Source organism: Botrytis byssoidea (genome assembly GCF_014898295.1).
Source record: "Botrytis byssoidea strain MUCL 94 chromosome Unknown BBYS_002, whole genome shotgun sequence".
Lineage (NCBI taxonomy): Eukaryota > Fungi > Ascomycota > Leotiomycetes > Helotiales > Sclerotiniaceae > Botrytis > Botrytis byssoidea.
In genome coordinates, this window is record NW_024065843.1 from 2,293,426 (window position 1) to 2,315,821 (window position 22,396).

The following is a 22,396-nucleotide window of genomic DNA, read 5'->3' on the forward strand; positions in this document are numbered from 1 at the left end:
AGCTCTAGGAATTGATCTGGGGTAGAAATGTCAACGGGATTGAATTTGATGAAAGTTGCATACGGCCAGTTGAATGATAGAAAAATAACCAAATTCATGGTTGGTCCTCCAGCGAACAAACTGGAGCCAGTTGAACTGTTAGCCGAGTCATCGAAGGCCGACTACCATAAATCTGATAGCTTGAAAAGATTCACGTGAGATATTGGGAACCAAGGCTTAATAATGGGAAAGTGGGCTTCTTCACTGTTCATATTACTACTGAATATTGGAAGTACTTATATGGCGCGCGCCAAGGACATGTGCCTCTTCTCCTTTCTCAAACCCCAGAACTGGATATCTAACACAGCTCTATTATCATATCATAGACCATCCCCATTCCCTTGTGATACATAAATTACTTGTACGATGCCGAACCTCACCATATGCCAAACCACAAAATTGGGATAGGCCTCTGAGACGCCCCCTAACATTTAGTCTTAGACTCAGGAAATCAAAATGCCAAAATAACGCCTACCATTGCTACCGTAAGTTAGTCTCATAGACTTGGATTACAAAACAATACTCTAATCAATTCCTCATCAAATTAGCAAACACTGTGACCTTTTCTATCTCAACTTCAGGCCCACCAGCAGACTTTACTGTGCCCTTAGGGAGGGCCGCAATCAATTCAACTTCAATCTTGTTAACACCAGGAACAAGCCGAGCTTCAAAAAGAGGTTGTCGAGGATCGACTCCATGATTTGGTATGAGTGGTATAGCATGCAATCTAGTTACTCCAGATGTAACAAAGATCTTATATTGACGCTCGAGTAAAGCTTGAGCGATTGTTGGTTTGATTTGAAGATAATAATGCGTTGAAGGGAGGTTGATCGTGATAGATTGTTGCGCCAATGTTGCGGATGGGGGTAAATCCATATGGAAATGACGAGAAACATTAAGGCGCGGATGAGTTGCGATACTTAGATTTGTGATCATAGCATGAGAAGCATCTGAATTTTGTTAGCACTATAGCTGAGTAAAAAATAAAAATTATACTCACTTTTCCCTGGTGCCCGGAATTTAGAATCAAAACCAAGATTTGCGGGCTGGTGATTAAATGATTGTGCATATCCACCTTGATTATATGAATTTTGATTAGATGCATTGGGTGTATTTGGTGGAAGCATATTACTTGGAGCCGGTGTTGGTGTCGAGCCGCTTTGATTGATGGGTCTTGGAGTGGACTGAATTGGCGCAGGCGAATTGCGTAAAGCTTCCTCGCCTTTGACAAGTACACTTTTAGAAAGGGTTGGAGATGCTGCAGAGTTTGACATACTCCTAGCTCTTTCTAATTGATCTAGTTTTGGAGCAGGAGTCGCAACTGAGTGGGAACCACCAAATGGGTTTCTACGGGTTTCGCTGTTGGAAGAGGCTGTGGAAGCCACAGTTCCGTTGGAACCACTGGTTAATGGAGCCGGTGAGTCCGCTGTTCTAGCAACTCCGACTCTCAAAGTGATCTTTGGAGTAGGTTCGGGAGCTTTAACATTAATTTTTATCTTTGGAATCACGGGCTCGGGCACAACTTTCTTGGCTTCTTCCAAAGTTTTCTTGAAAAAGATCTGACGAATGTTAATAAAGAAGTTGTAAATGAGAAGGCGGTTACGTACCTCAAGATCCCTTGCTAGATTGAAGATTTCACTTCCGTCTTCATTGTAGTGATATGCATTCTTCCATATCAAACTTGCATCTTCTTCAAGTGCAGCCCATGACTTAAAATCGCTAACACCCGTGGCATGCTTCCCCCCAAAAGTTCCTTTAACACGCTTTTGTAAATCCTTCAAGCAGTGTGGGTTTGGAATCACTTGATAATAGTCCTTTAAACTACGTGGTGGTAATGTAACAAACGGTTCAAACTCAAAGAACTCATCACTGGTTTGGGTATTAGCGTAGGTCAATAATGTAATTCATTTTACTTACGATGGGTCTTCTTTATGCGAGAGAACATCTGCTAAAATCTTCTCTTGCGCTTGTTGGAAACTAAGTCCCGCAAAGCTGATACCAGCATATTGTGAGTCGGACACCGCGGGAGTAGTACTCTTGCGTGGTGCCAAGGGATTCTTTGGGGGTCGACCTCTTCGTTTTATGACTGGTTGCGGCTCAATCTTTATTTCTTCCGCCTCAAAATCTTCCGGCTCTCCTTCCGCATCTATATCACTATCATCTTGCACAATCGATACAGGCGTGGGCTCAACATGCTTAGGATGTGCTGGTATAGATCCAGCACCTTTAGAGCCCGGATTATATTCGATTGGCTCGAGAACTTCAATAGGTGTAGGCTCTAACTTCATTCCCGGATTTGTCTTATATTCTGGATTATTATCCGTCATAAATTTGACCACTGCCTTTCGTATCCGTTCGGCATCGCGATGGATTATAGATTCTCGTTCATTGTAATCCTTTGCGTTTTTTACCAAACGCTTGAAGAAACTCTCAAGTTCAGATAAAGTAGCAAAGGCAAAATTATCCAATTTCTCTTGAATAGTGTCAAAGGCGATTGGCATCTTCGTAACGGCATAGTAGGCGGCGAATTCTTTTCTATCGGGGAGGGTGAGGAAATTGGTCGCGAAAGGTCGTCCCCTATAAAAAGATAAAGCTGTTAGTGGGTTGTACTGAGGATTGAAAGAGTTATATTAATTGTGAATTTAGAGCAATAAAGGTGACAATCGTGGTGGTAATCAAATGTGCGTACACGACGACCCCTCCATCGCATACCAAAGATTGGTGAGATAGCAGATCTATCGCGAAAAGAAATCATTAGAGAGAGCTTCACGTACTGTTTATCCAGACCCGTCCTCAGTTGATTCAAAAGTATCAATCCATAATAAGTTGTTGTTTCTGGCGTCTGACCTTGGCTTAGGTCACCATTCTATTCATTATTAGTCTCGTCCTCTCGTCATTTTCGCATTCATGGTATTTATGAAGAATGATTGACAGAAAGTATAAGAAGAAGTGGTTGTGCGCCGGCTCACTTCCCTGGCCGCCAATGGAGAAAGAGCTGATAGTTATTTAAACCCCACGAGCAATGCACCCAAACTTTCGAATCTTCTTTCTGACAATGAATTGCAACAATTCCAACAACAAAATGGGCGCAAACTTACAAGGGGAAGCTTTCTTCTCTTCGCAGCGCGATCCGCATCATCTTGATCCGCAGTACTATCACCATTAACCTTTCTCTTTGGATCCATCTTATTATCGTATTGTGCCGTGTCGAATTGTATTGTATCGTACGGTACGGTTTCGTATGGCTCCTCGTGTACTTTTTCGCAAATGTACTTGAATCAAATCTGCGAATTGATGCGAAATTCCAATGAAGAATGCAGACGCGTCAAAGCCGAATATGCGCGTTCTGAAGCTTTACAAACTTCGAAGTACTGATGGGGAGATATGCAGGGGTAATGATCTTTTGATTTGGTTGCTCCGATTTACAACGCAACAAGGATGAAGATGGGATAATGATCAATGAGATTTGTTATATTTGAGTAGGTATTGGATGAGTATCATGAAAAACTGGTATTTCAGAGAATTTTCTTTGGATTTCAATGTTGGAGAGGATTGCTTTAAGGAAAGTTGCAATTTGTATTCTCAACTCAACTCAATCAATCAACAGTTTCCAACATCCACTGAAGCGATAAAACATTCAGAGTACTGGCAATGGATTGGAATTGGAGGGTTGTATCACATGATGATTCAAGAGAAGGCAAAGATGCCTAAGGCCTCAACGAAAAATCTGGATATGCCATGCTACCTGCAGCGGTGGTTTGATTGGACACATGTAATGAATGCAACAAGGCTGTACTTCAACCTTTCAACAAGGCTGGACTCCACTTTACACAAACAACTAAAAAGTCACTGAACTTTTTACTAAGACCTTTTCTATTTGTTTACACCACCATCCCCCTCCCGAGTCCACTTCTGATATCCCAATAACAAAATAAACCCTTTCGCAACTTAAATCAATCAACTCAATTTCACAACACGTCACATACAATACACAAATACACAAGTTATTTGCAGTCACTACAATTTGCTTGAGGAATCCTTTTGTCTTCAATCAATTACAGTTCTTCAATCAGTTTTTCCATTACTTCCAGTTGCTTTTCGCATATAGTTTTCTTCACCGCAAAAGAAGCGCAATCTAAAGCCAATCAACCCCTCGACGCCTTCCTACATCGAATACCATATACATTTGCGCCGGCGCCAATCATATAATCGTCATCGGTCTCAATAAGACAAGACCTCATATACCACAGAACAATCATCCAATCTCCGAGTCTGTCGATTCAAGCTTCAAAATACTCTCTGTCGCGTTGTTGCCCCACCTATACGTTTGTCAATATTCATCAATCGCGATTACAAGAATAGAATAGAACTCAGAGCACAATGGCCGAAATAGACTATACCAGAAGAAACAAGTACGCGAGACCACTTTCCGAGGCCGAGAAGGAGCGTTTAGATGAATTTATTGATGCAATTCATTATTCCGCAAGGTCAGTACAAGCTATGGCGCAAACCTTGGGTCCCAGTCCTTCCATCGCGCATACACTTATCCTTCCTTACAGATACTCCGACGATCAATACGAGTACCGACATGTTCAACTACCAAAAGCTATGCTGAAAGTTATCCCAAAGGAATACCATGATCCCCAAACTGGTACCTTGAAGCTATTGTGGGAGGAAGAATGGAGAGCATTGGGAATAACACAGGTATGTAGAGAAAAGTTGAACATCAAAGAAAATGGAACTGATCAGGTGAAAATAGAGTCTTGGTTGGGAACATTATGAGGTACATGAGCCGGAACCACATATTCTGCTCTTCAAGTGCGTTACCAACATACCCCCCTAAACCTTTATCAAACGCTAATGAATTTGTATAGGAGATCAATTAATTATCAACCACCCACTCAACAACAGTAAATATGCTGCATTTTATCAAACTCGATCTCAACGAGTCTCTTGATTCAGCATAACACCTTACACAGGAGGGCATATGCTTTGACGATGTTACGTCTGATGTCTCTCCTAACTTACACGACTTACACTTTATGGGTTTCAATTATTCGTTTGATGTATTAGATCAGGATTAATTAACATCATCTCCACTGCTATATACTAGTCCTAGTTCATCTTGGGAAGTTACAGATAGCAAGGCTTTTTAGGGCTGGTTGCAATGGATTTAGGGAGTGTAGAAAAGCAGAAAAGAAACCAATACTGAGGATCCGATGATGTATGGTGGCAGGTTCAGCATAAGTACATGCAAAGCGGGAGGATGATTGCGGGGGCACAATGGGGGCGACTGTTCTCAGGTTATTGCACTCTCATTAGAAGGCAAGGGTTTACCAAAAAAAACAATAAATCATATTTACATATGTGTTGTCAATATAATGTGATTGTGTGACAGTTATTCCGTGCTTGGTGAGATGGGATGAGGAAAGTGTCGTATGATTCGAAGGACTAGGTAAGTTGGCAATCACGCTCGTTGAACTTCGTATGTTATCGATATGAGGCGATGATGATATTTGATCACGTTTGATTCTCACGCATGTCCACTGATGTGGTGCTTGATACATACCAGGTAGGTACCTAGTGACCTTTGAACGTGAATGACTAAAATGGGAAGAAGAAGAAATAGCAAGATGAACAGCGACACCTTCGAATGTAGATCTAGTACAAGACATTGTAGAAGCCAATTCTATTAATGGTAAACTTAGCTGGCGGCACTAGGTAGCGGAAGGCGTCTATTTATGCCATCAACGCCATGATCCGGGCCGTTGAATCTTCGGTTGGATATTCCATCAGATGTTCGTTCCATTAACCTTAATAACCTTACATACATATTCCATGGCTTTTTATAAGTGGCCCTGTTTGATCTTCGGTTGAAGATCCGATAGATGGATGAATTGAATGAATGATAACGAACCACTCTCGAGCCACTCCGGCTCCTTTAAAATGGACAGATTGTAAAAATGCTCGAAACACCATCATATGCTTTCAAATCAACATATATAATTTATATGACTAGTGAGGGATTATGTGTATTTAATTGAATATCAAAATTACAATAAAAAAGAACAAAAGTTTCACTTCTCTACATTACATTTATTTATTGAAAGGTGTCTTCAATTTACTATCTAGAAGAATCTCCCCGGAAAGGTTGTCATTGTTCTTCCATCTCATATAAACTATTTTCATCTTGACCTTCCTTTCATAGTTACAAGAAATCGACAAAATAGGTTCTCAATACATCAACCTCCTCATATTTCTACCCTATCATATTTCTGGATAATTCAACGTCCTACTTCGGAAACTCCGAAGCTTTTTACTTGTGCCTGAATGAAATTCATCTAATATATCAAACAAAAGGCCAAGTGTCAGTCTCATCATGAAGACCGCCGCTCGAGCATTCTACTTGGGGTTATTTACTCTCTTGAGTACTTGTGCTCCTCATGTAGAAGCTTCTGATTCTTCATCCAAATCAAGAACTATTCAAAGTCCAGATGTTTGCGCGGTATGCTTTACTTTTCTTTTACCAGGCAATTGTGTCTAATGCCATTACTCAGATCTCCCCAAAAGCCATTGTTTCGGATGCATGCACGACATATGCTACCCTCGATGACCTGAACCGAGAAATATCACCTTCCTTAGACGACCTCACGCGAACCACCGATTTCTTTGCCTATTACCGTCTGAACTTATTCGGTAAGGAATGTCCATTTTGGAACGATGAGAATGGCATGTGTGGCAACATTGCCTGCGCCGTAAATACATTGGACAATGAAGAAGATATACCACTAGTATGGAGGGCAGAGGAATTGGGAAAACTCGAGGGACCAAAAGCCGGCCATCCAGGCAAGAAAGTACAACAAGAGCGTCCAAAGAAACCCCTACAAGGAAAGCTCGGCGAGGATGTGGGAGAGAGTTGTGTGGTAGAATACGATGACGAATGTGACGAGAGAGATTATTGTGTACCGGATGATGAAGGCGCAGGATCAAAAGGAGATTATGTGAGCTTGGTAGACAACCCGGAGAGATTTACCGGATATGCTGGCGAGGGTGCAAAACAAGTTTGGGATGCCATTTATCGAGAGAATTGCTTCTCGAAAGCATCTTTCCCACATTCGGAATCCCTTGGTCACTCTCCATTGTCTCTGAAAGAACCCGCGGCAAATGAATTGAAGTCTATTCTTAAACAACATGGTCGACAACACATATTGGAAGAACAACGAGAGCATTCCCCAAATCTCCCATTCGTAGCAGAGACTGGCCTTGAATCGGAAGATGAGTGTTTGGAGAAGCGTGTCTTCTATAGAGTCATTTCTGGCATGCACACTTCCATCAGCACACATCTCTGTTACGAGTATCTGAATCAAACTACTGGTGAATGGGGCATGAACGTTGAATGTTACAAAGATCGCCTACATGGCTTTCCGGAACGTGTTTCGAATCTTTACTTCAATTACGCTCTTGTTCTACGAGCAGTCACAAAACTTGGCCCTTCGCTTAAGGATTACACCTTCTGCTCTGGAGACCCTGCTCAAGATCAAGTTACTCAATCCAAGGTGCAAACTCTAATGTCAAAAGCTTCAAAGGAGACTCGAATTTTCGATGAAAGCTTGATGTTTGTCAATGGAGAAGGTCCAAGTTTGAAAGAAGATTTCCGCAATCGATTCAGAAATATCAGTCGAATCATGGATTGTGTAGGTTGTGATAAATGTCGACTCTGGGGTAAAGTCCAAACCGCAGGTTACGGAGCAGCGCTCAAAGTTTTATTCGAAACCGATAATAATTCTTTGGACGTCCCGATATTGAAACGAACTGAACTTGTCGCTTTGTTCAATACTTTGAGTCGTATTTCCCATTCTCTTCGCGCAATCAATGAGTTCCGAACTTTGGTGGAAGCAGAGGAGAATGAGTCTGAAGAGGCCGTTAAGCTAACAGATCGTGTGACGAAACCACATCATGTTATTCCTGACGAAGTCCATGAAGATCCAATAGCAAATGATTTTGCGGAATATGATGAGGAGGTGAAGTTGCAGGAAAGAGATCCTACCGTCTCGGAACTGTTCCGGAAAGAATTAAGATTGACGTGGAACATTACCAAATATGTTTTTTGGGGATGGTTTAGATCTCCTGTCACTTTGTATGTTTCCCGCTATTATTCCTCACATCCTTTAATTCAAATGCTTACATATATTTATAGATGGGAGATTTTCGTCCTCGAGATCTCAAGATTTTGGGAGTATTATATTGGACTTCCAGTCACTCCTAGAAAATGGACGATTGTGAGACCAAATTTCGATGAACTTTAAAGCGTTGGGAGATAGATAAAATGTTTGGAGTTTAAAGGTTGTGAGAAATAGCATAGCGTACGGAGTTTTTACTTTGGGGATCTCTCATATTTCCTCTTGGGAGTGACCTTTGCATAGATGGGTTTTGGTCTCAAAAGGATGCCCATTTTGATAGCGTAGCGAAGATGTTCTAATAGACGAATTCGAAATTAGATGATCTTTTGTTATAGATGAGTACTTTGTATCTCTACAAGTTTCGAATCTTTTGATTGTCTGACTACAATCTGAACTATTGGAAAGTTGTTACTGGTGCAAAGCACGAAATGTATATGTAATTGCGTTTATATGCAAAATCAAGCATCGACGATATCTACAACATACCAAGTTATGAAACAAAGGTACCCCAATCGTTACAAGAAGTGGTATTCTTCATTTTTCAGCGCACCAACCCAACCTGATGAGATATCCTAGCGCCAGATTTCCACGATGCTCTCGATCATATATTTCATATGTTTACTGTTACTCCTATGTGATATCAAACCACAAAAATATTGCTAACCGTTAGTCCTTGACTTTCCACATGGTATCTTCGACGGATGCCGACACTTTTAGCCCGTTTTAAAGCCTGAATAGCTTCATCACCTCCTCCGACCATTACCATACTAATTTGATGATGTCTCAAAAGGCCACCTGGGGTTAGTTGTGGTTTGTCTAACAATGGTCTGATGAGGTTTTGCTCTCCTCCCCGCGAGGTCCCTTCATCCCCCATACCCTCCTCGTTTGAATCTACATCGTCCTTGTCGTCTGAAACCATAATGACCAATTTAAGACCTTTAGATGTGGGCGTATAGCTGGGAATGTTGGCCAGCTTCTCGGAGAAAGTACAGCCGCCACGTTTCATGACTATAACATGATGCTGTTTGACTGCTTCATCGGGGAGTTTTCCATTACAAGCTTCACCCGCGAAGAAAATACTTCCGAAGGAAAGAGTGGCAGATGAAGTCTTGGCGGTCATAGGATCGGGAGCCTCCGGTGCATTAATCAAGAGATGTGCACCTTTACCAGTTGGTAAAACAGCTGGGAGAGTTGCGTAGGTATACGTCGGAGCAATCTGGGGTTGTGGAAGTAGAGTAGCAGCCGGATCGCGAAGGGCAGATGTCACTTGCTGAAGGAGAGAACTTAGCAAAGTTCTATATTCTGCTAATCCTGCGCTACTAATCGATTCTTCCAATGCTAAAGCCGGGGTATCTTCGTATATTGGTTCCTCTTCAAACAATTCCTCGACACTTTCCGACATATTTTGATTTTGATCATGAACGTGTTCAAGTTGTATGACTATGTCAAGCATAACTGGATTTTTTATACGCGAGAATGAAGGATCTGTAAGATCTCCAATCACATCTCGGGGTATCAATATTTGCTCATCTCGTCCCAACGGTATATTGGCAATGCTACCCACTCTCCATGATCCGGAGAGTTGTTGATTGATTCCAGACGAATGTGATTGACTTTCATGTATCATGCCCATCTTTAAACCAGACAAGCTTTTGACCAATATACTACCATCACTTGTACGGTCGAGACTTGTTGGGATATTAAAGATAATGTTGAAACCATTTTTGGCGTTTTGAGTGCTTAAAGGATTATTGTTTGGAAACTCAATTGTGAAAGTTGTGGTTATCGGAAGACGATCGCAAGTACCATTACTTGGAATCATTGAGATTGGTAAAGTCCACGGGAAGTATGTATGATTGTTGACCTTGATATTTTCACCGTCCATCGTAGCACGATGATTTGGTATCATGTGTAAACCTATCAAACTAGAAGCATGAAATACGTCCGTTCTGGCAGCTGTACTGGAGACAGTAAAAGGTACTGGTGGAGGGGGCACAGGACAAGTATCCCGAAGAGATGCCCTATACGCTGGCTGAACTGCCTTAGTTGTTACCGGCGTACGAGGTGTAACGGGAGGCTTCGACTTTTCTCGAGGAAGCACGAGAGGGTGTCCCTCAGTCGTAAAGACATAAGCGGCATCGAGATCATTCATTGGATGATCTGGATCAAAAAGTAGATAGAGATATTTGGCTGTTTCTCCAAGAAAGAAACTTTCCATACGATCGCTCTTTTCTCCAGTGCGCACATCTTGTAGACCTGACCAACCACATGTTGCCCAACATCTGCGTTTAATATCTTCCAGAACCATTTCTCCGACATGAAGATACCAAGGATCTTTTGTCGCTCTGTAAAGATGGTAATTCGATTCAATGAACTCGGGGCGACCAGGCCACCAACCAAGTCCTCCTTCTACATGCCCATCGCGTACTGACCATCTTTCAGGAAGAGCTGCATATCTCGTCCATAAAGCGGTGTACAATAGACTAGTTTCAATAGCTTCCTCAACCTCTCCCGCCAGAGTCAATAAACCGGGATAATAAGCTCCAAGACTATCGATCCAGAAAGCCTGCGGAGAGCCGGTCACAAGATGAACATTGACGTAATGCGGATGGTGTGTAGGACTATATAGATGCCTCCTGATTGCTGCATGAGCTTCGTGCCATACTGCAAGAAAAGCTTCTGGAGAATTCTCCTCAACACTCAATTCGTTGTATATTGTATTGGGATCTAACCATGATTCATGCTGTTGTTGCCTATGCGTCGTTATGTTGGGAGTGCTCTGTCCGGAAAGTAAAATGTGGGTTTTAAATGCGTATTCGAAAAAGCTGTCTGTTCCCGCACCTATGCCGGCGTATGAGCCAATCCACTGGCCATTCTCTGCATCAATTCCTGCTCCAATGAGTCCAATATTACTCCGCCTATTCCAAACCGCCCAGAAAGCTCGCTTCGCCAATTGCTCAAATCTTGGATCTCCGGTAAGACGACTCAAAGTAGTAAACTCCAAAACCAAGCTGCCCGCTCCTGCGCTACATGTTTCGGTAATTTCAGGAGTGTCTTGCACATAGTCGCCAAGCCCAGATCCCTCATGTAGAGGGGAATTCACATAAAATGGGATACCGTGCCGTAAATTGACCCTTGGATACGGCATACCGGTCGCGGTATAGAAAGCGGGTAGTAGACGTTCAGCCAAATCTAGAGCTAGGCGCAGAAGTTGTCCGTCATATTTAAACCCATTCGGCCACAAAATCGCAGGTTGATATGTTTTCGAAGTCTTTCCCGAGATCTTGCCAGATTGTGGTTTGTATCCATTAATTGGTAGAATTCCAGCGGCAAATTCATGAGCGCTGAGTAGCCCACCGACACCTCTGATTACTGTCTCAAAAATCTGGACTTTACTGTCCAAGTCAAAACCTCGAGCACGTAGCCCTTTTCCGGATGCTCCGCTTGTGCCATCACCATATTGTAATACTAGAGAAGCGACACCATTTTGGAATTCTTGAAGAGCTGTTGCGCCGGTTTCTTCTTCATCTGGAGGGGCAGATGCCAAAATTGCAAGAGTCGATAGACTGTCAATTAAAGTGAGAGAATAATTTCCGAGTACATCGTTTAATTCGAGATGTCGAGGGTTTTGGGCGTCTCGAGTGAGTGGTGTACAGGAGACAGGTCTTAGCTAAGAAGAAAGATTAGCTATAGATACTTTGAACCTTTAACAGTGATCGAACCTCATCTTCCGGGAATGCGAGTTCCATGTAATTGTCAAATCCATGGTAAAACATTTCGACCGTCTCTTTTCGTAACTCTGCAATGCGCGCAGGTGTCATTGCATTGCTTAGAGGAAGCCATATTGCCAGAAGAAGTAATAGGAACCATCTTGATCTGAAGATAAGGGTTGACTGATTACTGGGAGGGAAGCCCAGCCAACCTCGTGGCCATCGCAGTGGCATCACCGATGCTTAGTTATGGAAGAAGGCATGTGAGCTCGACAGGAATATCAAAATCACAATAAGGCGAGACAATACGAATAACAGAAACAAAGGCAATTGAGTTTTGTCTTGGAGGGAGAGAAAGAGAAGCAGAAGAAGAGGAAGAAAGGTCAGAGAATCAAAGGATCATAGAATGACAGAATGATATGATAAGATATATGATCTGGCTAAAACCAAAATCCCGGGCTCAAGAACGAATGAACCAAGCCCCAATTTGCGGCTCTACGTCAATGTGGTCAAAACATTTTTGTATGGGGTATGTCAGCAGTGATTCAACTTGGAAGGTTAACCATAGTTATATTTAATTGTATTTCTAATCAATTGAAAATAGAAATAGAATATTACCGATAGATGAGATGGGACTTGATCTCATCAATTCTCCACCATTCAACTCAAACAGGTTGCAGATATTTATCATCATGAATGTATCTTGAGTATTTGTGACAACTGTTATAAAATTGATTTTGAAATGTTGAATGGTCCCTCACAACCTTACCCCGTCCAATACTGACAGGAATACCGACTGCGCATTTACACCCGGTTATTTCATCTTAATTGCGAGATCAGATCCCAAGGTAAGTAACACTCTTAGGTATTTTCAATGTCGGATTCTTTTGGGGTGATTGAAAGTATTGCGTTTTTACGTCTTTATAGGTAGAGGATTAGATGATGGGCCTCTCGATACGGGGCGGGGGGAACCATAAGGGATTTCCTCTTGGTGCCTGCGCTCCCACTCCCGCTCCGCTCCCAGGCATAAGGAATCTAAAACAACGTGTGCAACGCGTACTCTCAATATCGCTATGGATTTCACATTCATAAAGTCACGTAAAAAGTATAGTGTATGTGCATTCCTCAAGGGTCTATGGCCTAAGGATAAAACAAAGACAATCTGATCAAACCAGTCTCTCTGAGCTTTGTGCTCTTTCCCCTCCTCGAGCCCTCTTCCCTATACGCCTAGTCTACTTCGCCGTCCTACGATCTACCCGTTCCCAATTCAACCCCTATCACAATTCATTGTACCTTTCCATTCCCAGAAACATCGAGCTTCTAGTGTCTTGGCCTTTCCCACCATTTCTCCCCTTTTCCACCCATCTGAACCCCTTCCCCATCCGGGCCACCCCTCCCTTTCCGATTTCTACTTGTCTTCTGATCTCATTCCCAAGAAGGAAAATGGAAACGCAGATCCCGCTCGTCGATCGTCGCACATGTGAAACTCTTTATCCGTCTTCTGCACATATTCTGGATTTTGAACATTGGGCTTGAACCTTTGGCAATTTCGATGTGAGATGCCGTTCTCAGCTGCTGATTTCACCTTGTAAACAGAACAGGTATCGATTATCGTAATGGTTGAAGAGCAAGAAAGACAGATGACTTCGGTTTCTTTGCACATTTCGAGGGTAGTGCGAGTTCGTGATGCGTATGAAAGAATGATGCATTGTGTGTCGGATTTTATTTAGGGACAAACAGATGTCAGACTTCCAGATAGTTGCAGAGTATTTGAGCAGTGGTATGGAAAGCTGTCTTTAAATAGCCATCCCATTCTCTGCGACGAAAGAAAAAAAGTATCGAATCACTGTAGAGACATACTACAATCACTTTAAGTACTCGTGAATGAACTTAGGCGCGGAAGGAGATGAAGAAGAGTAAGAGTCATACAAAACTCCAGTTTAGAAAGTCGCGCATTATCCTGCATCGTTAACATCAAGACCAACTACTCTTACCTTTCAAAGTCTATGAATATCCCCCCCGCGCCGAAGCTTTAGCATTCAATCTTCCCCAATCTATAAATACCGGCCTACGCCGTTGCCTGGCTCGCACTCCTGGCACGACCATTCACAAATTCGAGAATATTTTTTATATTCGGCTACATGGCTCCCGCTTCCTACGTGCCTCCTCGCGTATATATCTGTCCTGTGATTTGTTCCATTCACATATGTCCTTCACTCGCTTTCATCAGAAAGGGTGGAGCAGAAGAGAGAAGAAGGGTGTAAAAATACGGACGCGTATCACAATGGAGCTCAAGTATATCGATCCAAGTATTGCACGGTTTGCTCTGACTTCAATCAATAGTTGACAAGATGGTCGCATTGACAAATAGTTCTCAATAGTCCAGATTGATTGATTGAAAACTTTAAAACTAGAATCTCATAAACAGCAATCCGAACTATGGAAAACACTTGCACCGAATCTTTCAGACGCGCTGCAGTACTGGCAATAATGGTGTGATCTTCCAGTAACACAATTTGCAATCGATGGAATGTTTGTGAGAGCACACGAACCACAGATAAGTTCGCGGATTCTACTTTGTTAGACAAGAGTAGAATCATGGACGTATGCATGCGCGAAAGATACCAATCCGAGGAGAATTTCAATTGCCGGGTCACTCACTCATTCCCAATGCATAACCATCATCAGAGCAAGAAACATCTTGTCAAATATGCATCAATCATTGACAGCTTCCATCCAATCTATCAACCCGCCCCGAACTTTTGAATAATTTGGTCCGGTTAAACTATTCTGAATACATAGTAGTCTCGCTGCATGGGTTCGCCCACCATTGGGAAGAAGCAATCATCTGCCTCATCTTTCTCGTGGACCAGTACATTGTATAGATGTGAGTTAAGAGGCGAGGGAAGGATGAAGCCTATTCGATATCATTTCTTGTGGTTACATGAGTAGTAAGTAGTGATCAGACATGTGGTGAATAATTTGTATGATGATTTAGCCGATAAAAATAAGGGTGGGGTGCGAACCGCCATTGAGATGTCTTGTTTTCTTTCGTGCGTTGTTGCGCTCGAGTAGAAACGGACCACTTGGTTCATGAGAGATACGTGTATAAATTTTATGTGTTTTTACCAGATAAAATGGGACGTTTGTCAGGTAGCTCTAGAGTTAAATACAAGTAGTCTGTCTCTCCGATTTCAAACTTTCGAAATCTGGACAATTCCTGCTGTGCGGATCATGAATTCCTGACGGGTATTCCGCAAATGTAGCAATTGCTCCCGAACAATTAAACGAAGTCATTCGATCAAATTCCCAATATTATTGAAGCCTTTTTGAAATCGCCTTTTTGAAATCCCTCGCCATATCAAGATGTGCGTAGAGCAAGAAGTTCGTTGCACAGGATGCAATGAATCAAGTACCAGCGTTTACATCTGTTCGAGGTTCAAGAGATGGCAAAGAAACCACAAAAGGATTGTCAGTCATAGACGATGTGGAGAATTCAGTATATCTCGGCCAAGAAAACAAACAAGTTTGGCTCACGTGGATTGTCCCATTGTAAGTTACATATAAGCTGTCTAATGACATGCGAATGGGTGATAGTAGCAATACTGTTGCTTCCAATCATCAAGTTCGACAAAATGCTTACTTTGAAACCTGCCAGCAACCCGAACAAGAACACGAACAAATCGAGTATGAACATAATGAAGCGTTCACGTATGATTACGCTTCACAATGTCCAAGTCCAATTCAAACATATCCGGCTTATGCAATGCCATACCCACACTATCCTTCATGGTGTGTATGATTAGAGGACGAATTTGCGAGAAACATCTTCATGGATCGCTATCACACGAGAGTTGGAATACCAGAGTTTTGAAGAGGTCTGAATGAAGGAGATAATTCGTAGTGGCGAGTGGGACGATTTCAATGAAGACTGCAGAATGGATGATTTTGGAAGAGCTGGCCCTTCTTCCCGTTGCAGGTGGACAGAGTAGACTTTCAGGATCATCAAGCAGGACTCAGCCCCAACACGTGCCAAAATGAGCCACATGAGCCACACGAGCCTAGAGGACATTTTTCTCTCGATTCTCCAGTTTCAGTTGTTGAGCCAAGGTTGATCCATTTCCATCTCCATCTCCATCCTCCTTTTTTTAATTTCCAATAGAGTGATTTGATTAGCTCAACTTTAAATAGTGGAGACATTTTACATTTTCCATGTAATTTCGAGGTAAATCCATGGATATCCTCATAATCCTGCACTATCCTTGGTATAGTTATAATATATCCATTTTTGACATAATTCATTGCATTAGCGTGAGCTTTATTCAGGCCTGTGCCACTTGAACCGTTCAGCTGCGGCAACATGTAACTAACTCCTTCTGTTGATCTAAAGTCTAGGTAACAACTTACCACAGAACGAGTAGGTAGCTAGGGAGCTGGGAGACATGTAGTACTAACGTCTTTTCATTCATTCTTTTCATCCTTCCCTTCACTCACTCTACAATCTACATTCCAAACTATCTTCCTTTGAGATCCCATTGATGTGAAGACCTGGTAGCATCCAGCAATACAACCGGAACCACGCCCGGAAATTTCATTAAACATTTCATCTACGTGCAATCAAACTTCACGAAGCTTCAATTTCCAATCCTCAGTCATTCTCAAACAAGATTCCAAAAATCTCGGCGAAAATTTGGAATCCCTAGTCTTTGCACATTCCATAAGATCAAGTTATCTGTTAGGTCTTATGAGCTGAAAAGAAGAGAAGAGAAAAGAAACGACATCATACATCACACATTCCACGCCTCCACGCGCCTCCACAGCCCTTTGTCAAATCCATTCACGAAATAACGTCTGACAATGGCCGAATATAATAATGCCCCTCCACCTACCTATCATGAAGGAGTTTCTCCTCTTACATCTCCTCAAATCACAGGTTCAACCAGTCATAACCTCACCTCCGTTTCTCCACAATTAACTGGTATCACCAACACATCTACTTCAAATAATCAACAACAACAACAACAACAACAACCACATCCTGATTTACCTCCACAAACACATCAAGCTCAACAAAACAACCATCCAGACGCTTATCAAGGTATTGAAGTCGTCGGCCCTAATCATAACACAATGGCATCACAACAAATCCCACCTCAGCAAGAGGGCTTCACAAATGAGAAGAGTCAATATCAAGCTCCACCTCCTCAAGGTCAATACCCTCCTCAAGATCATTATCCAGCGCAACCTCCACCTCAAGCAAATATCAACCAAGGAAAGAATAATTATGCCACTGCTATGCCTATCCGTGCACTCCAATCCGGCCCTACTCCTGTAGACTGTCCTGTTTGCGGTGTAAGAGAGGTAACAGCCGTTGAAAATCACAGTGGAATGACTACACAGTAAGTTAATCTCTTTCGCCTCTTCGAAGGCAATACGTAACATATACTAACTCTCTATTAGTCTCATCGCGCTTCTTTGCTGCGCAGTCACCTGTCTAGGATGTATACCTTACCTTGTCTCTGGTCTCAAGGATGTTGAACATAAATGCGGACATTGTGGTGCATTATTGGCAGTTTGGCACAGGAGTGGTAGAACGGATGTCAAAGTACCTGGTGTCTAGCACCTTTGCGTTTATATTCGCCATCTGTCTTTGTTTTTGGAATGGAGCATCACTTGTATTGTATAATTATGCATTGCATGGGGGAAAATATGTTTAGGAAATTGATGGGGATGGGATTTCTTTCAATAATAGGGGATGGGATATTGAGGTGGTACTTTTGATGGCCTTTTTAGTTGTGGGATGTGGGATGTGAGATGATACCCTCTTTTCGTCTTGCCTTTTTGCTTTGCTACATCAAATATTCAAGAATATAATGAGCTAAAATATTAATGGACTTGGATGCTTTATGATACTCCCAAAATCTAGATTGAAAGTGGACAATCGGATACAAGAAGTTCCTCGAAGGCTCAAGACTTAGGACTCAAGTGATTCGCATTTTATACAATGTTTTCATAAATACTGAAACGTGAATTTCCAATGTTCGCTTCGACATTTTAAGGGGTTCATTCTCCTCGCTATCATTTTGTGATGGGCCCAGCAAGCTCAATCTAGGTACCTGACAGTACCATTATTAATGCAGCCCTACCCGTATATGTGCCTTCTTATGATAAGATTGCAACGAGCTCCTGAACATAATGCCAAAGGTTGTCTACTTATGATTTAACCCTCCTGCAAGCAACAAGCTCTGACCAGTAACGTATCCAGTCTTTGCAAACATCATAACTGCATTCGAGCATTCTTCTGGAGTGCCCAATCGATGTAGTGGAATTGCATCAAGTAAACCAGGAGCAACATCGGCATTTGGAATCATACCTGTGTTGCCAATCATTGCCGGTGCCACATCATTGACTGTAATTTTGTACTCGGCAAGGTGAAGTGATAAGTTCTTCATCATAGACGTAAGACCACCTTTCGAAGCAGCGTAGTCTAAGTGCACATCAGTCAAGAACTCAAGGAAAGAAATGGAAAGTATATATCATACGGCAACCATTGAGTCCAGCTCCATAAGCAGCTATACTCGATATAAAGATAATTCTCCCCCACTTTTGTGCCTTCATCCCTTCCACTACGCCCTTAACTAATATGAACGAGGCTCTCAAATTGATGTTGAGGGTATAGTCAAATTCCTCCAATGGGATGTCTGATATATCTACAATTCTCTTTCCATAACCAGCATTTGATATTAAGATATCTACTGTGCGACCCCCATGATCACGTTTGATCTCATCAAAGAGACCCGAGATTTGTTCTGGGGAACCCATATCCACTTGATGAATAGAGATTCGAAGATCTTCCCCTGATGATGTTTGACGTAATTCATCTAGGAGTTTATCAATGGCATCTTTGGAAGTAGAATATGTGAGCGCAAGATTAACACCTTCAGCTGCAAATGCACGAGCACACGCTGATCCTATTCTATCTTCTTGTTATTCATAATTATTGAGGTGAAGAATGGTGCTTCTTACCCTCCAGATGCACCCGTGATAAGGGCTAGTCGATCGACCAAGTTATTATCGGCCATTTTGTGTCGTGAGTATGTCTAGAGTTTAAGAAGAGAATTTGATTGCCTGGAGCTTCATTTGTTATCTGGAAATGTTGTTCTGAACTCGATAAAGCCGCTTGCCCCGCATATAGCGGGGGAACGTTGGACGAAGATGGGGAAATGTGGGCAAGCTTAGGGGTCTCTTTAATCCAGTCTATCACGTGCCATCACTGTATCTATGGAGACCCCGCTCGTATCTTTACACTGGAGCTTATCAATCGGTTCTCTTCATTCGAGTTGTCAATATATCAAGACTGTCCATTGGTGATAAGACCTCAGTTCTCCATATCGATACAGGCTTTGGGTTAATTGTTTTCATCAATTATCGTTAACTGTTGCTGATAGCTTGAGAAAAACAGCAAGCATGAGTATCCCATCGCTACTCCAGGAGTATATTCCTGACTTGAGCTACTACGAATCAGTCTACAAAAATCTTCATCAAAATCCCGGGCTGTCACTCCAGGAGCATCTGGCTTCAGAGACTGCTGCAAAGGAACTTCGAAAGCTCCCCGGTTTCGAAGTTCGCACAAGTATCGGAGGTACCGGCCTCATTGGAATTTTGAAGAACTCTTCTGGACCTACTGTTCTCCTTCGTGCAGATATTGATGCATTGCCCGTCAAGGAATTGACTGGTCTACCATATGCTAGCACGAAAAGAGAAGTTGATGGTGCAGATGGCATTGAAAAGGATGTAATGCACGCCTGTGGACATGATATGCATATAGCATGTATGTTAGCCGCTGCAGAAACATTATCAAAAGCAAAGCCCATTTGGAAAGGTACATTGGTGATATTGTTCCAACCAAATGAAGAGCGAGGTGCAGGAGCGAAAGCTATGATAGAAGACGGATTGTATGATCCCGAAAGACACGCGTGTCCTATTCCGGATGTGGTATTAGGACAGCATGTAATGCCACTTGCAGCCGGACAAGTGGGAACGCGAACAGGGATCTCTGGATCTGCTGCGTATAGTTTCCGAGTGACAGTTTATGGGAAGGGTGGACATGCATCGCAGCCACATATGACGATCGATCCGGTGTTTATGGCTGCTAATATCGTGGTACGATTGCAAGGAATCATAAGCAGGGAAGTTAACCCTCAAGATTCGGCTGTAATAACAGTAGGAAGCGTTGTTGCGGGCATGACGGAGAATATCATTGCAGATGAAGCTGTTTTAAAGATTAACGTGAGGAATTTTAATCCCGAGACAAGAGAAAAGGTTTTGAAATCGATCAGAAGAATCGTGAAAGCAGAATCTGATGCTTCAAATGCCACGAAGGAACCTCTATTCGAACCGACGAGCAGCTTCCCCTTCTTGGTCAATGATGATGACACCACACAAAAACTATCAGATACCTTCGATGATGTGTTTGGGGAAAATCACAATCAGAATTGCGCACCTTTAGGTGGGTCGGAAGATTTTGGCACCTTGGCAACAGAGGCACCGAACAAAGAGGGTGGAAAAGGTGTACCTTCCTGTTATTGGCTCTTTGGTGGTACAGATCCTGAAGTCATCAGGAAAGCTAAGGAAGCAGGAAGGATGGAAGATGTACCAATCAATCATAGTCCATTATTCGCGCCGATGATACAGCCAACACTAAAGACCGGTGTGCAAGCTTTGGTTGCAGGCGCGTTGACCTTTTTTAAGAGTTGAGAAGGGCATCTTTAGAAACGTTAGAGATATACGTTATGATCAAATAGAATACCATGATAAGTCAAGTACACCAGATTTGCATTGTGAATGAAGATTGACTTTCGAAATTTATCGACTCGCTAATCAGCCAGCCTCACCTCTTCACCAATAAAGCGACGGTGACATTAAAGAAGAAAACCGTCCTTTATAGATTTAGGATAGGCACATTCCTTTGAGAGTATGAAGTGAGTTGGCGCAGTGGTAGAAACTCAGGTTGGGACCCATATTTACTCCCCAGGTTTTGCCTGGTAGGTCGTGAGTTGCGGTTCCTGACGAATTCGGTATTCCTGAATGTTGAAGAAGAATTCTTCGAAAGGTTGGAGAAGGTTACACATGGGAAAGTCCAATGAAGTCTAGGGACATCAATGCGGAAATTTAGGCCGATATTACCTACCTACCCATGATCTAATGAGGAATAGAACATCAAACGAATAGTTCTTGCCGTTGCCATTTGTATATTTGAACGTAATCTAGCATTGCCATCTGCGGTTCATCGTTATCTACACAAACACGGCTTATTGTTCTCTAGGTAGTGATTGAGACAGGAACTAAAGTAACATCAATAAATTGTGTCAACAGCTATTACTAGTGAAAGTTCAATCGATGTCTGCAAAGATTCTGGTCTTGAACGGAAAAGAGTCTTAGGCGTGTGATCTGTGGTGAAACTTCAGGTTGCATTACACTACAAGCTTTCAATGACTTGAGATACCACCTCCATTGTGGATAAGGTGCTGCCTTTAGACATTGAGAGCCTTTAATTGTTTGACTTAAGCCCGGACTATCGGGAACTCTGATTTGCATTGCTGTCTGTCTAATCTTCTGTCAGAAATCACTTCATTCGTCGAGTCCCAATAAGATAAGGCGCTGCATACAAGGAACACTTGTTATCGCACCCAATGTCTGTTTTGCTTTCAACGGCGTTTGCGGTCTCGTTGCATATCCTCTCTCTATCTGTTGTTGGGCAACATGTCTACGGTTCTTCTACTCGCTTAATGAAGCGAGGGGACAAAGCATTTTCATTGCCTGGTCTTGCGGGAAAAGGCTCCTACAGTCTCTTCTACATCATCAGCCTGGTTCATATTTCTATTCCTCGATAGAGATCATCCGAACCGTCATTGATACGCTAACAAAGATGAATTGTTGAGGATTGAACAGAAAGTGGATAGAAACACTTAGTACTGGTGAATGCAACTCTATAAATAAAAAGCACCACGCTTATTGCATGCAAACACAAAATTGGCACTGTATTTTACTAAAATCAAACCCCAAGTGTCATCAACTTTATTAGCTTGATGAAACTTTCTTGACTCCTAATGGGCAACCTAGATACACAAAATCCGAAATCAGACTACAGATATAATCATCTATTGAAGTATCAATGTCCCGCACCCTCAAAAATGACGCGCGTTAATCTAAATTGCCGTATGGTGGAGATTTTTTATCCTGACAAGCCTCGAACTATGCTTGTTAATCTAGATGAATCGATAGCAAGTTTTCATGGAGGTCCGTTGGGGGCTTTCGAGCTGTGGTACTAGCCAGTCGTGTAACATGTGAAGTTCCTCGGCAAAAATTGCTAAGACCACTACTACTATAAACTACACACTCAGTAGGTCCAAACATCTCCACAATCTGGCGCAATCTGAAGATCTGTCAGGGACGAAACTTAACAAG

The 22,396-nt window shown here is 42.4% G+C and overlaps 9 protein-coding genes across 9 annotated transcripts; 5 read left to right on the plus strand and 4 right to left on the minus strand.

Annotated features, from left to right (window-relative positions):
* Window positions 1-567: 567 nt before the first annotated feature.
* On the minus strand, window positions 568-3,224 carry EAE97_001436 (uncharacterized protein; the record flags this gene model as incomplete). The annotated part of the gene is made up of 6 exons (XM_038871947.1): window positions 568-989; window positions 1,040-1,598; window positions 1,647-1,908; window positions 1,957-2,616; window positions 2,814-2,905; window positions 3,138-3,224. 6 exons carry the CDS (start codon window positions 3,222-3,224, stop codon window positions 568-570), a joined length of 2,082 nt encoding a protein of 693 aa, XP_038737848.1.
* Window positions 3,225-4,419: 1,195 nt separating this feature from the next.
* EAE97_001437 (uncharacterized protein) lies at window positions 4,420-4,953 on the plus strand (the record flags this gene model as incomplete). The annotated part of the gene is made up of 4 exons (XM_038871948.1): window positions 4,420-4,526; window positions 4,599-4,743; window positions 4,799-4,857; window positions 4,914-4,953. 4 exons carry the CDS (start codon window positions 4,420-4,422, stop codon window positions 4,951-4,953), a joined length of 351 nt encoding a protein of 116 aa, XP_038737849.1.
* Window positions 4,954-6,418: 1,465 nt separating this feature from the next.
* On the plus strand, window positions 6,419-8,345 carry EAE97_001438 (uncharacterized protein; the record flags this gene model as incomplete). Its single annotated transcript, XM_038871949.1, has 3 exons — window positions 6,419-6,544; window positions 6,597-8,176; window positions 8,237-8,345. 3 exons carry the CDS (start codon window positions 6,419-6,421, stop codon window positions 8,343-8,345), a joined length of 1,815 nt encoding a protein of 604 aa, XP_038737850.1.
* Window positions 8,346-8,859: 514 nt separating this feature from the next.
* Window positions 8,860-12,163, minus strand: EAE97_001439 (uncharacterized protein; the record flags this gene model as incomplete). Its single annotated transcript, XM_038871950.1, has 2 exons — window positions 8,860-11,889; window positions 11,942-12,163. 2 exons carry the CDS (start codon window positions 12,161-12,163, stop codon window positions 8,860-8,862), a joined length of 3,252 nt encoding a protein of 1,083 aa, XP_038737851.1.
* A 1,174-nt stretch (window positions 12,164-13,337) lies between these two features.
* EAE97_001440 (uncharacterized protein) lies at window positions 13,338-13,592 on the minus strand (the record flags this gene model as incomplete). Its single annotated transcript, XM_038871951.1, has 1 exon — window positions 13,338-13,592. One exon carries the CDS (start codon window positions 13,590-13,592, stop codon window positions 13,338-13,340), a length of 255 nt encoding a protein of 84 aa, XP_038737852.1.
* A 1,559-nt stretch (window positions 13,593-15,151) lies between these two features.
* On the plus strand, window positions 15,152-15,731 carry EAE97_001441 (uncharacterized protein; the record flags this gene model as incomplete). The annotated part of the gene is made up of 2 exons (XM_038871952.1): window positions 15,152-15,481; window positions 15,527-15,731. Exons 1-2 carry the CDS (start codon window positions 15,333-15,335, stop codon window positions 15,729-15,731), a joined length of 354 nt encoding a protein of 117 aa, XP_038737853.1. The 5' UTR covers window positions 15,152-15,332.
* A 1,055-nt stretch (window positions 15,732-16,786) lies between these two features.
* Window positions 16,787-17,549, plus strand: EAE97_001442 (uncharacterized protein; the record flags this gene model as incomplete). Its single annotated transcript, XM_038871953.1, has 2 exons — window positions 16,787-17,328; window positions 17,390-17,549. 2 exons carry the CDS (start codon window positions 16,787-16,789, stop codon window positions 17,547-17,549), a joined length of 702 nt encoding a protein of 233 aa, XP_038737854.1.
* A 589-nt stretch (window positions 17,550-18,138) lies between these two features.
* On the minus strand, window positions 18,139-19,011 carry EAE97_001443 (uncharacterized protein; the record flags this gene model as incomplete). Its single annotated transcript, XM_038871954.1, has 3 exons — window positions 18,139-18,416; window positions 18,472-18,905; window positions 18,956-19,011. 3 exons carry the CDS (start codon window positions 19,009-19,011, stop codon window positions 18,139-18,141), a joined length of 768 nt encoding a protein of 255 aa, XP_038737855.1.
* Window positions 19,012-19,396: 385 nt separating this feature from the next.
* Window positions 19,397-20,686, plus strand: EAE97_001444 (uncharacterized protein; the record flags this gene model as incomplete). Its single annotated transcript, XM_038871955.1, has 1 exon — window positions 19,397-20,686. One exon carries the CDS (start codon window positions 19,397-19,399, stop codon window positions 20,684-20,686), a length of 1,290 nt encoding a protein of 429 aa, XP_038737856.1.
* Window positions 20,687-22,396: the final 1,710 nt, after the last annotated feature.